General features: G+C 44.3%; 3 protein-coding genes across 4 annotated transcripts in view; 2 read left to right on the top strand and 1 right to left on the bottom strand.

Annotated features, from left to right (window-relative positions):
- The window catches only part of LOC124463206 (histone-lysine N-methyltransferase, H3 lysine-79 specific-like), a 1,418-nt gene extending 1,182 nt beyond the window's left edge, over window positions 1-236 (bottom strand). Inside the window, exon 1 of the mRNA XM_047015004.1 lies at window positions 1-236. This exon is cut by the window's left edge and continues 245 nt beyond it. Within this exon, the coding sequence (XP_046870960.1) occupies window positions 1-211 (211 nt within the window). The 5' untranslated portion in view covers window positions 212-236.
- Window positions 237-2,481: 2,245 nt separating this feature from the next.
- Window positions 2,482-5,762, top strand: LOC124463199 (UDP-glucuronosyltransferase 2A1-like). Its single transcript, XM_047014993.1, has 7 exons — window positions 2,482-2,772; window positions 2,833-3,541; window positions 4,040-4,188; window positions 4,288-4,419; window positions 4,502-4,589; window positions 4,693-4,912; window positions 5,081-5,762. The coding sequence occupies exons 1-7, from the start codon at window positions 2,758-2,760 to the stop codon at window positions 5,361-5,363; spliced, it is 1,596 nt and encodes a 531-aa protein (XP_046870949.1). The 5' UTR covers window positions 2,482-2,757; the 3' UTR covers window positions 5,364-5,762.
- A 48-nt stretch (window positions 5,763-5,810) lies between these two features.
- On the top strand, window positions 5,811-14,744 carry ythdc1 (YTH domain containing 1). 2 transcript variants are annotated; one of them, XM_047014987.1, is made up of 16 exons: window positions 5,811-6,043; window positions 6,632-6,733; window positions 6,830-7,140; window positions 7,289-7,682; window positions 8,810-8,863; window positions 8,983-9,077; window positions 9,230-9,338; window positions 9,497-9,614; window positions 9,740-9,824; window positions 10,029-10,195; window positions 12,590-12,669; window positions 13,077-13,113; window positions 13,208-13,247; window positions 13,393-13,458; window positions 13,543-13,701; window positions 13,837-14,744. In XM_047014987.1, exons 1-16 carry the CDS (start codon window positions 6,016-6,018, stop codon window positions 14,053-14,055), a joined length of 2,064 nt encoding a protein of 687 aa, XP_046870943.1. In that variant the 5' UTR covers window positions 5,811-6,015; the 3' UTR covers window positions 14,056-14,744. The 2 variants fall into 2 exon arrangements, with proteins under 2 accessions (XP_046870943.1, XP_046870942.1); XM_047014986.1 differs by having other exon boundaries at window positions 8,810-8,872.
- The last annotated feature ends 13 nt before the right edge of the window (window positions 14,745-14,757 follow it).

Here is a 14,757-nt window from a genome sequence, read left to right as displayed (position 1 = left end):
TCTCTTCCAGCTTCTTTTCAGGCGGCTTCTGTAATATCTTTTTTAGGTCAACCCACCTTTTAATTATACTTATCGTTTCTGCATTCTTTTGTCTTTTCTGCATCTCCCGGAAGCGTCTTTGTTCAGCCAGTACCTGTGGCCCGCTTTTTACCACCGGTGTCCGTTCTTTCTTTTTCTTATCCATCCGCTTCTTTTTTGGGAATCCGCTCATGTTCTCTGTTATATTGGAAAAGAAAGTGACTGCAGTGCAGTGTTGACATTGACTTTTATAGTTATTTTACTCATAATGACCAACACACATGACACATTAGAAATGACACATTGCTTTGTGACATCATAGCTATTTTGACAAAATTCTGACTCGCCCGCTGGTCCGATGTTTTTCTAAGATAGGCTATTTCATGGCAAAAACACGTCACATGTACCCCCCCCCCCCCCCCCCCCTCCCCTGTGTTTGATGTGATACTAGTAACGGATTTCCCCAAATAATGCGCGCGCGCAACGCACTCGAGCACATTTTTAGGGCCTTTATTTGAAAATCGTTTTTTGAGCTTTGTGTAACATAAACATTTTACAAGCCGTTTATCAATTGGTCTCGTCTAGAGAAGATCATATCTTTTTTAGTGGCGATTTCTGCAAGGGAAGCTCAGCTTCCTCTGCAATAAAAAAATTAAATAATGGTCAAATATTTACTACTGTGTTAACATTTTAAATGCGTTATCAGTAATCAGTTACATATATTAACAGGTCGACTGACTGATTTCCTTCTCATACATTCCCGTAGCGTCCCGTTTTTTTCAGTGCTTCGAAACTATACGGTCATTGGATGAATGCTGAGATGATGTCCCGCCTCGGACGCTCAGCGTCTCTGGGGGTGAATGTACCACGGCATCCCAATGGTGGGGATCCCCTTGTTTGCTGACCAACCTGACAACATAATGAACATGAAAACCAAGGGAGCTGCGGTTATGATAGACTTCAACAAGATGCAATCCAAAGACTTGGTGGAAGGTCTCAATGCAGTCATTAATGACCCATCGTAAGTGTTGTTAGTCCAAGAAAATCGATGCTGTTAATCAACATTTTTAGTTTTGAAATGGATAGACTTGTTTAATTGACCATATCACGGCAAACTTACATTTGCAATACAGTCATATTACTCTTTCATCTTCTCACCAGGTACAAAGAAAACATGATGAAGCTCTCAAGAATCCATCATGACCAACCAATGAGACCTTTGGACACAGCTGTGTTCTGGATCGAGTTTGTGATGCGCAACAAGGGGGCCAAGCACCTAAGGGTTCAAGCACACAACCTGACCTGGTACTACTGTTTAGATATAGCAGCTTTCTTGCTTTCTGTAGTGGGACTCATTCTTGTACTACTGATAAAACGTGTTGTTTCTGCATTCGCAAGTGCTGTTGGAAAAGCAAACCAAGAGTAAAGACAGATTGATGCCGTTTTTAACAGCTCCTTGGAAACTATAGATGCATACAAATCTCATTTCACAACCTAAAAGGGTATTGTTGCTCTTGTTGGTTAGTTGTAACTGATTTAACTATTTGTAATCGCTGTGAATTACATTATTGTTGCTTGCTTTCCTCCAGGTACACTAGCACTTTCGAGGATCATGTTGTTTAACTGTAATTTGTTTAACTACATGGTCTTCTGGTTCTAACCATTGGCACTGATTTGCTTTTTCACATTGCATGCTTCATGTTTTGGCTACCCGTGATGTTTGGAGCTAATTTGTTGTTTATGATCATTGACCTATACACTTTTGTTAAGCTCTCTCTTGAAAGTCGCTTTGGATAAAAGCATCTGCTAAATTTAAATGTAAAAGCAAATGCTATTTTTAAAGAATAAAAATAAGTGAATAATATGAAATAAAATGTTTTATATGTAAAGTTAATGTTATAAAATAACATTTAAACTTATTTCACAACCTAAAAGCAGATGAAATTTCAAAAAAATGATAAGTTGTTCATAATATGAAATTTAATGTTTTATGTGTACAGCATATGTACAGTTAATGTTGTAGAATCAGAGTGCATCAGCAGGTGTCATTGTTAACACGAGTGAACGTTATAAACAATGAGTTTTGAAAAGATTAAAACGTTCTAAATTAAAGGATGATTGCTTTTGTGACTCCTTCATATTTGCTCAGATAGAAAGGCACAGGATTATAGCTCTCTCCAGTGGCAGAGGTTAACTGCTTGAAAACATAGAAAACATAGTCATCAGATAACATAGACATCTGCACACTGACCCAAACTTTTAGACCAAAAGGACATTCTCATAATCTTACGATAGTGCTTGTTGCCTGGACAGTACACCGACAATAAAAATTCCTCTCCTCTAGTCTTTTTTTCAATTAATGTGTTGTTTTACTAACATACAAAAGGCTTTTGTGACTGTGTTGAAGATGGGTTCAAGTCATTCATCAGTCAGATTGCTACACATCCCCATATTACAGAAGGGTACTCAGTAATAGGTTTATTTGTTGTTTACATGAACTTTTGCTTAATGGAATAGTTCTAGGGCATTAATGTTCATTCAGAAGCAAACCAGTAGTGTTACGCGAGTAGTGACTCAACTTCAAACTTTGCACGCTTTGCCCTCTGGACTTTGACACTGCAGATCACACCTTACTTGTGTTGATCTCTCCCTGCGTATCTCTAAATTGTTGCACATGACTGGCTGTCGGTGCGCTGCGTGTTCTTCGCTCCTCTCAGTCTATACTTTTGCTCTACTAGGATGGGGCCTCTGAAGGTTCTGCTCTGTGCTCCTCTCCGTCTCTACTTTTGCTCTACTAGGATGGGGCCTCTGAAGGTTCTGCTCTGTGCTCCTCTCCTCATGCTCTGCTGGGTGCAGGGTACACATGGTGGCAATGTGTTGGTGTTTCCAGGGGAGTTCAGTCACTGGCTCAACATTCGCGTCATGCTGGAAGCGCTTGTGGACCGTAATCACTCTGTCACAGTGGTAGTGAATTCAGCCTCACCTTCTGTCAGGTACACCGAGAAAGAACGATTCAGCTTCAAAGTTTTCAATGTCTCCTATAGCAAAGGACAACTGAATGCTATGTCGGATGACTTAATTGATTACTGGATCAATCAGGCTCCGAACGCCTCCACTTTTGAGGTGGGCCTCAAAATCCGGGACCTATTGGGTAAAGCCACAGAAATGCAGCTGGGCATATGCGACTCTATGCTGCGAAATAAGGAGTTCCTTGATTCGCTGAGGAAATCCAAGTTTGATGTGGTCCTTGCTGATCCCATGATGCTCTGCAGTGAACTAGTGGCAGATGCTCTTGGCCTGCCTTACGTTATCTCTTTGAGGTTTTCGTTTGGCTATGCGATGGAGCGGCTTTGTGGTCAGATGCCAGCACCTCCTTCTTATGTTCCTGCCCCCCCTCTGCCGTACACTGCTCCATTCACTTTTCCTGAGAGTGTCAAGAATTTTCTCATGCAACATTTCCAATCTTTTCTTTTCAAGCTACACAACTTTATTTCTTTGGATGGTTACTATAGTGAAATACACGGTAAGTTGAATGGATCATTACTGTCATACCTTGGCTTTTTGCTTTATTTTAACACTAGGATGCACTATGACACAGTTTAAATCCAAGCAATTTCACCTTTCACTGTCATGTTGTATAACTGTGATAGAATTGCTGGTTTTTCTGTTAGTATACACTGCAGTCATTGCACAAACATGTATTTACATTTAAATTTAGTCATTTAGCAGACGCTCTTATCCAGAGCGACTTACAGTTAGTACAGGGTCATTCCCCCCGAGGCAAGTAGGGTGAAGTGCCTTGCCCAAGGATACAACGTCATTTGGCACATCAGGGAATCAATCCAGCAACCTACAACCTACTAGCCCGACTCCCTCACCGCTCAGCCATCTGACTCCCTATTTGATGTGCTGTACTGAACTGTCTCTGTGTGTGCCTTTTGTGAACTGTGTGCCGTGCATATTGATGGTTATGATTTTCAAATAAAGACTCTCAAGCATTTCATTTCTACAATTTCATCAGGAAAACCTACATCAATGTGTGAGATGATTGGGAAGGCAGACATTTGGTTGATTCGAACCTACTGGGACTTTGAGCATCCTCGACCGTTCCTCCCAAACTTTAAGTTTGTTGGAGGTCTTCACTGCAAACCTGCCAAGCAACTTCCTACTGTAAGACTTCCAATGGTGGTGTAGTGATCCAATGCAACAGACCTGTGATCAGGCCTAGTTATGTAATTATAAATTAGATGCTGGTCTGCTTTGTTTCAGGAAATGGAGGAGTTTGTGCAGAGTTCTGGGGATAATGGCATTGTGGTGTTTTCTCTGGGTTCCATGATCAAGAACCTTACCAAAGAAAAAGGAAACACAATTGCTGCTGCTTTAGGACAAATACCACAGAAGGTTAGCTGATGTTTGATTTGTGAGTTATTGCTATTTTTAGCAGTTCAGAACAGATTTCTGACCATTTCTCTTTCAATAAAAGGTGGTATGGAGATACAGTGGAGAGAAACCAGACACTATTGCTCCAAACACAAGAGTTTATGACTGGATCCCACAAAATGACTTACTGGGTAAAAAATATATGAATTTAGTTACTTTTGCAGTAAACACTGAAATTATTCTTATCGTCCGCCACAACTCTTGAGCTCTCCTTTGACTTTGATTGTAATATAGGCCATACAAAGACCAAAGCCTTCATCACCCATGGTGGGACCAATGGCCTTTATGAAGCTATTTACCACGGCATCCCAATGGTGGGGATCCCCTTTTTGGGTGACCAACCTTACAACATAATGCACATGAAAACCAAGGGAGCTGCGGTTATGATAGACTTCAACACAATGCAACCCAAAGACTTGGTGGAAGGTCTCACAACAGTCATTAATGACCCGTCGTAAGTTTAATTAGATGAAAAAACGATGGTGTTAATCCATATTTTTTTTCTTGAGATAAACAACGTTATAATGACCATGCCATCACAAACTGCCATCTGTTTGAACCAGGATGGAAGTATAGAAAATCCCTGGAATGCACTCATATTACTCTTTCATCTTCTCACCAGGTACAAAGAAAACATGATGAAGCTTTCAAGAATCCATCATGACCAACCAATGAGACCTTTGGACACAGCTGTGTTCTGGATCGAGTTTGTGATGCGCAACAAGGGGGCCAAGCACCTAAGGGTTCAAGCACACAACCTGACCTGGTACCAGTACTACTGTTTAGATGTAGCAGCTTTCTTGCTTTCTGTAGTGGGACTCATTCTTGTACTACTGATAAAAACTTGTTGTTTCTGCATTCGCAAGTGCTGTGGGAAAGGCAAACCAAGGGAAAAGACAGAGTAATATTGTACAAAGATTGGTCTATGATCATTTGTGTTGTGAAAATGTGTCATACATTGTTGCATGTGTTGAACTGAACTTGATCTCACTAAGACACGCAATAAATAAAGACATGTCATTAAGTTATTTACTCTGTCCTCTTCAATTTATCAGCCCCTTGCAAAAGATTAAGCTCAGAAGTGAAACAAGACATGCTATTAGTTTGTATCCATGTCTGGGAGTTGAATACCTAAAATCCATAGTTTTTCTTTAGGCAGCAGGATGTAGTAAACAACTTACATGTATTAACATTCCATTGCAAAATCTGATATAAAGCGTGAGTAGAACATTTACAAATGTTCAAAGGATATCAAAAACATGAGTAGTCAAACGTGACGATTCTTACTACAACCAGAGAATGTTTACAACCTCGGTTGTTTATGATTGAGTGACGTAATGCGTCTTGCCTGCTGCACCATGGGTAGTAAGTTGTAGACGCTTCGCAGGCAGCCAGCAAAATCAAGCCTCCGCCATTTCAGCCTTTGATAGCTAGCTACAATGGGTTTCTGCATTATCTGAACCGTAAATCGTTCAATTCGGTTGAAGAAAGCCGACCTTCAGAGAAGGCAAAACGAGTCTGCTCAAAATTCACGGCAAAGAGCGAAAGGGGCGAAAGATGGCCGTTGACAGACGAGACGAGAAAGGTAAAATACTTGTTTAGTTCGCTAACTACCGTCAGCTAGCTAGCCACCGTCCAATGCCAGTGTCAGTGACAAAACGCAGAGGGGCCTATGTAGCATACATGCTAACCACCCATTGTCTCGTGGTTTTGATCCTTTGTTGATTCAGTGGGTTGGCGTGCATAGGGTTAGTTAGCTGGTTTAGTTAGCTAGTTAGTACGTATTCCTAGCTTGTTTAGTCAACATGACCATGGATACACAAACAGGCAAATTAGCCAACATAACGCTATATCCTTGAGAAATTAGGCGTGTATGTGTGTGTGTGTGTGTGTGTGTGGGGGGGGGGGGGGGGCTCTACCAATTACAATAATGTTGTCGTCTGGCTACAGCCTCGGTAACGATATTCGATTTGATTTAAAAGATTAACTAGACAACTGCAATAGAAAATGATCTAGCTAGCTATATCGGTTACTTTATAGGCGGCTAGCTGTTTAATTTGTGATTACACGCCAGCTGGGTTCATCCTGGCTATTATTTGAAGCAATCTCCTAAATGCCGTTTTTATTGATTTGTATTTGCAAATATTTGACTTTTGTACCTTCTGTCCCACAGAAGGGGAGTTAAATGTCCTTGAGGACATACTCACTGAAGCCCCTGACCAAGACGACGAGCTGTACAACCCAGAAAGCGAACATGATGTTAATGAGAAGAAAGGTAGGTGGAAACACTGGTGCAAAGTAAATACCTAATGACAGCATCAGCCTTTGGGAATCATTCTTTTCTAAATGATTCATTTGTATTCACTGTCAGGGTCGAAAAGGAAGAATGACCGCGTTGATAACCAGGAGTTGAAACGCCTGAGGCCCTCTGGACACTCTGCTAGACAGGCCTCGAAAAGACCGCTCTCGTCCGCTGGAGCCAGTGGCAAAAAGCCTCTCGGCACGAGAGGCCGACACCCCGGCGAATACAAAAGCGAGGAGTATTACGAAGACAGGAAACCGCAGCCCATGAGAGCTGGCATGTCCAGAGGTGACCCCGGCAAAGTGCATAACGACAAGCCCATGGTCCGCAGGAGAGAGCCCGACCGGAGGATCAAGCCCCTGATGCCTGATTTGTCAGAGGTAAGGGCCAGACGCACGGTCGATGGAACGGTGATCTCCCAGTTTCAAGTCAGGAGGTGAAAACATCTCCGCAGTCGTCCTTCAGATGTAGCACTTCAGACGTTGATGCCGGTCGCCTTTTTTTTCTCTTCCCCGTCCCTTTTTTTAGAAGCGCCGGAGGACCAGCGAGGAGAGCATCGGCAGGGCGAGCCCCGCGTCCAAGGAGGAGGCCAACTCCGAGGAGTACGTCACCGACCAGGAGACGGGCAGCACGGCCGGCTCCTCCGACGGCAACGAGTCCAACCTGGACGACGAGGACGTGATGGAGGAGGAGGAGGAGGGCGAGAAGGGCCCGGACGACGAGGAGGAGGAGGTGGACGAGGAGGAGGACGAGGAGGAGGGCGAGGAGGACGACGAGTACGAGCTGGAGGAAGGCGACCGGCGGGGAGGGAACGAGCCGAACGATTACGACACCCGGAGCGAAGCCAGCGACTCCCAGTCCGAGTCGGTCACCTTCTCCGATGGGGAGTCGGTCCGCTCGGGCTCGGGGTCCGACGCCTCAGGTAACAGCAGGGTCTCAGCCCCAAACCGTCACCGCTGCCGTCGCATGATGTCTGCTTTTCCGTCCTGCCCTTCACTCTGGATCGTTGTTAAAGATTTGAATGGTTGAGTAGGGTAGCGTAGTGCAGGGTTCTGATGGGATTTTTTTGGATTAGTGATCAGCGACATGGAGAGGGTGGGTTAGAATTTGAGACATAAAGATTTTATTTATTTTTTTTCCATAAGGGTGTGTCTTCCGATTTTGTATTCAGATAAGAAAAGCACACTAGAGGAATATCTCCAGTTGTATTTGATAGAAGTGGGAGCTCAGCTTCAGAATTATTTGCAGGTATGAAATATCTCTGAGCTGTTGCAACAGTTGCTCCTTTGAAGAGGTTAATAGTTCAGGTTATAATAAAGCGTGATTCAGTCGCTAGCTCATTAAAAAAATATTTATATGTACTACTGCTGCCATTCCCAACCTTTAGCACTTCGCAGCCCACTTGCATAGCTCAAATGTTCCTGCGTCCCCTTAAAGCATGGTCACTTAAGACTCGCTTATCACGGTTTAACAATACCACGGGAGCCAAACAGTTGGTTTTCACGGCAAAATGTATCTGAGTGATCAAAGAAAATGCCGTCAGCGCCACAGTCATTTCATAGAGGTGCTACAGCTATCCCACGAGCCCCTGCCTGGCTCCGCCCATGTTTTCATTGGTTGGTGACCCACCTGCATTACCCTCACAGACCACTAGTGGGCAGAGGCCAACAGGTTTGGAATCAAAGAAGACCCCCTCATTATGCCAGCTTTGTTTTTTGTTTTTTCAAACCTGAACCAAACAAACCGATAAAATTGTATACGATTTGAGATGTTTTTGCATTCAAAACATTTTTTTTTTTCTCCTTTTTTTGCCCCAAATCCCTTTTATAATTGTCTTTGCTGGTGATATCGTCTTTCCTCAATACAAAGAAAGGCATGTTACTGCTTTTTCTTCCGGTTTTCGACTCAAAAGCACTTAATGTAAATCGTTTGAGAACATCTTGCTCTATTCTACTATTTGTATTTCAGTCTTTCAGTACAAAGGTATAATTCATGTTGTCTTTATCGAGCACATTGAAATAGCTTTTTTCTTTTGTGGTTATTTGACAGGTTCTGAAAAGAAGCACGACAAGCTGTCCTCCTCAGTCCGAGCTGTACGCAAGGGTAAGGAGAGTAAGTACACGCTCTTAGTGCGTTTACATGACAGGGTACTGCTGACTTGGAACCACTTAGCAACTTAGCATCATATCTTAAAACATCGTTTTTCTTTTCTTCTCCTTTAGATCAGACCAGCAAGCTGAAGTATGTTCTCAGAGATGCGAGATTCTTCCTGATCAAGAGCAACAACCACGAGAATGTCTCCCTGGCAAAAGCTAAGGTTTGCTCACTCAGTCATCACTCACTCGAGTCATTACTACTGAGTTTTATCTTCTGTTTTGACGGGGAAAATCCTGAGAAGATATCCTACCCCAGCTGGCAGTATCCTGTCCCACGGACCTGGTGCAAACCCCCAGTGTTGCTGTCTTTCAGGGTGTTTGGTCTACGCTGCCTGTGAACGAGAAGAAGCTGAACGCCGCTTTCCGCTCAGCCAGAAGTGTCATCCTCGTGTTCTCCGTGAGGGAAAGTGGAAAGTTTCAAGGTGAAAACCAAGCCGCTAGTCCTGTACACTTCTGGGGTGTTTTTTATATATATACTGTACCAGTCAAAAGTTTGGACACATTTCCCCATATTTCTCCCCCATTTACACTGTAATCTTTGTAAGATATCTTAAGGTGTCTCCCCTGTCTTTGTGTTCAGGTTTTGCCCGGCTGTCGTCTGAGTCGCACCACGGCGGTTCCCCCATCCACTGGGTCCTGCCGGCAGGAATGAATGCCAAGATGCTCGGCGGCGTCTTTAAAATTGACTGGATTTGCAGGTAAACCTTACTAATGCTTTACTTTTAAAGGTGTCTTAAAGTTTTCCATGAAAATAAATAAATACATAAAACAGTCACTGTTCTAGAACATGGCATTGACACTTTTGGTACATCCTGACTTACAGACGCGAGTTGCCATTCACCAAAACGGCTCACCTCTCGAACACGTGGAACGAACACAAGCCTGTGAAGATCGGCCGGGACGGACAGGTGAATATCCTCGTCCACGTCCTCCTACCAAAAAAACGAAGGAGCTCACTGTGTGCTTCCTGTTTTGACTGTGCTCCTGAACTCTGTCCTCTCTCTCTCTCTCTCTCTCTCTCTCTCTCTCTCTCTCTCTCTCTCTCTCTCTCTCTCTCTCTCTCTCTCTCTCTGCTCCCCTGGGGGGGGGGGTGGCGTCGTCGTGTCCCGCAGGAGATCGAGACGGAATGCGGCATGCAGCTCTGCGTGCTTTTCCCCCAGGACGAGAGCATTGACTTGTATCAGGTTATTCATAAAATGCGTCACAAGAGGAGGATGCCGTCCGAGCCGCGCTCTCGAGGACGGCCACCGCACCGAGAGCCGGCGCGCGACCTGGGAAGGTTAGAAATGCTTCTTTGGACCGCTAACGCCGCTAACGCCGCACGCGCTCGCGCCCGGGGCGTGACGTGATGACGGAGGGAGCGGTTGGGGCGGCCCTTCTCAGATCCTCCCCCCCCCCACCACTCTCTCTCTCTCGAGTCCTGTCGTCACTTCGGAAGAGGGAGACCTCGTTCCTCGTAGCTGCACGGACCCAAATGCAGCCTCGTTGAGGATTGTCACGGGGAAAACAAAAGACAGGGCTAGGCTGATTTATATAAGCGTTTTCCAGTGGTGTGTAATTGTTTGCTTTAGTGTAAAAGAAGTAGGTATAAGATGGAATGGTAATATCCAGGAGTATTCTGTGAACACCCATTTAAAATTATGCTAAAGCACTCACTATTTCAGGAAGTTACACTTTTTTTGTCTTTAGCTGTTTGAATTATTTCCACTAGATGAGCTGTTTTAAAAAAGAATAATTCCCAAAGCCTTTTCTTTCAGGAGTTTCCTGGGGATAAACCTTATCATATATGGGACTTTTTAAAAGGAGCCATAATTGTTAAGCAGAAGACTGCACATCGCATTGAGGGGGGAGAATGCTTGATAGAAAAATCTAAAATGCTTTCAAGAGGAGCATTTTTTTTTTTTTTGACCGGACTTCCCTCCGTGACCCCAAAGCTGGGTGTTCTGTCTTGCGCACGTAGATGGTATGCAGTATATCTAGCCCCACACACAAAGATAAAGAGAGGGCGAGAGAAGGGAGCGAGCGAGCATCCACCTCACCATACCAGTCTGCTGGAGAGCTGTAGGCCAGTGGGGAAAAGATCCGTTGGCCGTTGGGAGACCTGGCCAACACAGCACTGGGGGGGGGGGGGGGGGGGGGCTGTCACTGTGACTTATCACAGGGGCTCCCCCCCCCCCCCCCCTGCCCCCCGCCTCCTGATGCAGTGCCTTTTGGACTATGGTGTTTTCAGGGATCATCTATTATTGGGCCTTGTGTGAACTCATATCTTTTACCACTTGGGTGAGAGGAGGCAGAATGCCAGGAGGTTAAGCCCTCCCTCGAGTTTCCGTTAATGTAGGGTGGCCCACCAGAAGGAGATCTGTTGAACTGTCCTGTATTCCAATTAAACCACCAATACCCCCCTCCCATCCCATCTCCCCCCCCCCCCTTTTCCTCAAGAAATCATATGGCAAATATGTTGGTTTACAGTCACCCCCCAACACCAAGGACTGTGGATGTTGTAAGGGGTGAGAGCCGTTAAGTTTCCACATCTGGAGTGCCGTCCGGTGGTAGGTAGGGGAACCCCCTCCCCCCCCCCCCCCCCTCCCCCCAGGAATGGTTTGCAAATCCTTACTCTAAAGGACTGAGAAGTGAGATAGCAGGAGACCGCACCCCTCTCATTTCTTCTTAAGGCCTCAATGGACTGAGAGAAAAAAAACCCAAGGGAAAGCTGTAAGCCAAAGAGGGATCACCTCTTGGTTTATAAGAGAGAGAGAAAAAAAAAATGGCCGACGCGCCTCTGGTCTTTTTGGTTGATTGCAATGGACTGCATCCTCCCTCTCAGCCCCCCGTCTATGCGTTTCCAGGCCTCCCCTTGTAATGTGTTTGTGGCTGTAGACCTAAACCATAAGATGGACTGTATATGAACTTTTGCTATCTTAATATTTGCCAACGGTAACAGTCACAAAAACTACAAGAAAGCGGTATGTTACCATTTTCACCGGCTTATTCTCATTTTCCTGTAGAAATTGTTTCATCTGGGTTGATAGTGTGGTGTATTTAAATACAGTATTGAAGGTTTCCTGTGAGGCCATCTAATTCACACTTACATTGTTGTATTTAGAAAAATATGGTCCATAAAGGTAAACAGATTTACACCATTATATAACATGGACATATTCATAACTGTAGGCTATTATTTAAATGTGCCTAACATTTTGATCGTTAAATGTAGGGTAACTGAACTTCAAATGCCCAGCCTCAAGCAGTTTAACAAGGATGCACTTCATTAACAGTACTCATCCTCTTGAAAATGTAGAATTGGCTTTGGTAGCATGAGAATCTAAACAGATGCAGGACAACTCATTTATTGAACCTAAATGCCATCAAGTTATACTGTGTGTTATGTGTACTGGTTTACCTTTTTGTAGTGAGGTTCTCTCATGAAGACGGGCAATGAAATGCATCCAAGAACTTGGGGCATAAATGAAAAGATTTAACCATGATGGACCCAGAAATGTAGGCCTGACTATTGCATGATGACCAACTGAATCTGTTTGATTATGAAGAGATGTGATCATATGTCCTATTGGGTAGAATGCCAATGCAGGGTGTGTCTTGATGTGGATAGGATTGACTTGCCTTGTCTTTAGCGAGAGGTCTCTTGTCTCAATTTCTACCTTAATCCATGTAGGCGTCGGCCAGAGGAATTTGACATTCACAACAGGAAACGGCCACGGATTGACTATCCACCCGAGTTTCCCCAAAGACCAGGTCACTATCTCTATATATTGGTATATCCCTTTGTAACGGCTGATGGACACATGCCAAGTTCAAGTCCTTTGGTTTTTTTCATGTTTTGTGTCATCAGTTATGAGCCCTGTACAAACACACTTATGCAATGATGTCAAAGCCGTATGATTCATGTCTCGTACATTTGACTGAGGGTTCAACGTGTATTAATCCTGCTGTTTTTAATGACTTGATTATTGTTATTCTGTTCCATTAGTTTTATTGTGAACACTCCAGTCTTAAGACGTCGTATGAGTAACAAACCATTGAAAGTGGAACTGCTTCTTAATAATAATAAGCATGATTATTATGCAGTTGCACTATGACCCTGGAAAACTCGAGTCCTTTGACATCGCTACTCAGTCTTGGTGCTATTTCTATCAATACAGGTTTTATACAGGACCCACGCAACCCGCCTGTGGACAGGTGAGCAGCATGTGTACATGAGATGGAATGTGCTTGAGATGTGCTCTTGTTTGGCTCCAAATTCCAACTCTCCCCTCGTACCTCTCTCTCACAGGCGGTTCCCTGGAGTCCGAAGAGACGTGTTTCTCAACGGGGTGAGTTCATAAACTAGCTGTTTAGTTATTCCCCAAACTCTCAAGGAAGTTATAGAATAGCCTTTGCATGTTCCCATTCTGTAATATGGCGATCTGAAGCATTGACCCTGGCATTGACTAACAGTGTGCATTGCTTTCACTCCAGTCCTACAATGACTACATGAGGGAATTCCATCACAACATTGGACCGCCACCTCCTTGGCAGGGAATGGTAATATCGAATATGTGGAACGAATTATAGTCCCATTGGTTTTCAAATTCATCCAATGTAACGGAAGAATCTGGTCTACCGCAGGCCCCATACCCAGGAATGGAGCAGCCCCCTCATCATCCTTACTACCAGCACCACCCACCTCCACCCCAGGCCCACCCGCCCTATTCTGGCCATCACCCAGTCCCTCACGACGCCAGGTTCAGAGAAAAAAGAGTCGTTCGCTCCTTTTCATCCAGCCTGGTAAGATTTCTTCTTCACACACTACTACTTCTACTACCACCACCGTAATGAGTTTGTCTGGCATGTTCCGGAATCTGTCATCTTGAGAATTTTGGACGAGTTGTGCATGTAAAGGTTCTTCTTCCGTTGTCGCAGCATGACTACGACATGCGGGTCGATGACTTCCTGCGGCGCACGCAGGCGGTGGTGACTGGCCGCCGCAGCCGTCCTCGCGAGCGGGACCGGCAGAGGGAGCGAGACCGGCCCAGAGACGTGCGTCGAGGCGACCGAGACCGTGGACGCGAACGGGACCGGGAGAGAGACCGGGTTCGAGACCGCGAACGAGAGAAGGAGAGGGGCCGCTATCGGAGATAGGCAAAAAGATTCCTGTGAAACTGTCGTTTTGCTTTTATGTCATCTTTTTTTTTATTTTTTAGAGCTGAACTGTACCTTCTCCGTGAGTAATTGTACTTTTCTACATTATGTTGTCCTAAACTGATGTGTATCATGCATGCAGTGTTACTATACTGGCAGACAACAACCGAAATGCCTATTTCAGTTTTATTTCATCACACATTTTTGAGAATTGGTTTAATATGGTAAAGTATTTTTTTTCTGCACAAGTTTGACAGTTCTGACAGTAAAGTGTTTGCCAATCTTGTATGTTTTGAATCAGAGGGACTGTTTGACTGCACGAGCCCACAGTGTGTCTGTGTTGTTCCTAATTGTACATGGTTGTAATAGTTGAAATGAAAAGGATTTAGGCAAGTTGGTTGAAGGGGTTTTGAGCTGTTAGAAAATGGCAGTGTTGTAGCAACTTCCCCTCTTGCTGTCCTTTTTGTTTCATGCCATGTCTATTTTTTCTAGTGTTTGAGCAGAAGCTAAAGCAATGTTGTCATGTCTCTGAATCTACTTCAAACCAAGGCTCAAATCAGTGCTATAAAGCTTTGTTTTGTTTTTGTTTTGTTTTTTTGAACCTGCAATGTAGAGATGTGGTCGAAGGGGAGAATGTCTCTTAAGGTCCGTTTTGTACAAAAAAATAAACATGAAATTGTGTATCCTTGTTTCTTTGGTTTG

The sequence above is a fragment of the Hypomesus transpacificus genome, unplaced genomic scaffold (assembly GCF_021917145.1).
Source record: "Hypomesus transpacificus isolate Combined female unplaced genomic scaffold, fHypTra1 scaffold_27, whole genome shotgun sequence".
In the NCBI taxonomy this organism is placed as follows: Eukaryota; Metazoa; Chordata; class Actinopteri; order Osmeriformes; family Osmeridae; genus Hypomesus; species Hypomesus transpacificus.
Note: the sequence above shows the minus strand (reverse complement) of the source record. Positions and strands in the feature narration are given on the sequence as shown.

Excerpts from the sequence above, each read along its gene's own strand:
- LOC124463199 (XM_047014993.1), top strand. Across the intron at positions 3,542-4,039 it reads TTACTATAGTGAAATACACG|GAAAACCTACATCAATGTGT; the intron begins GTAAGTTGAATG and ends CAATTTCATCAG. Across the intron at positions 4,590-4,692 it reads CCCACAAAATGACTTACTGG|GCCATACAAAGACCAAAGCC; the intron begins GTAAAAAATATA and ends ATTGTAATATAG.
- ythdc1 (XM_047014986.1), top strand. The coding sequence starts at position 6,016 with ATGGCCGTTGACAGACGAGACGAGAAAG. Across the intron at positions 10,196-12,589 it reads CCGGCGCGCGACCTGGGAAG|GCGTCGGCCAGAGGAATTTG; the intron begins GTTAGAAATGCT and ends TAATCCATGTAG. Across the intron at positions 13,114-13,207 it reads CGCAACCCGCCTGTGGACAG|GCGGTTCCCTGGAGTCCGAA; the intron begins GTGAGCAGCATG and ends TCTCTCTCACAG.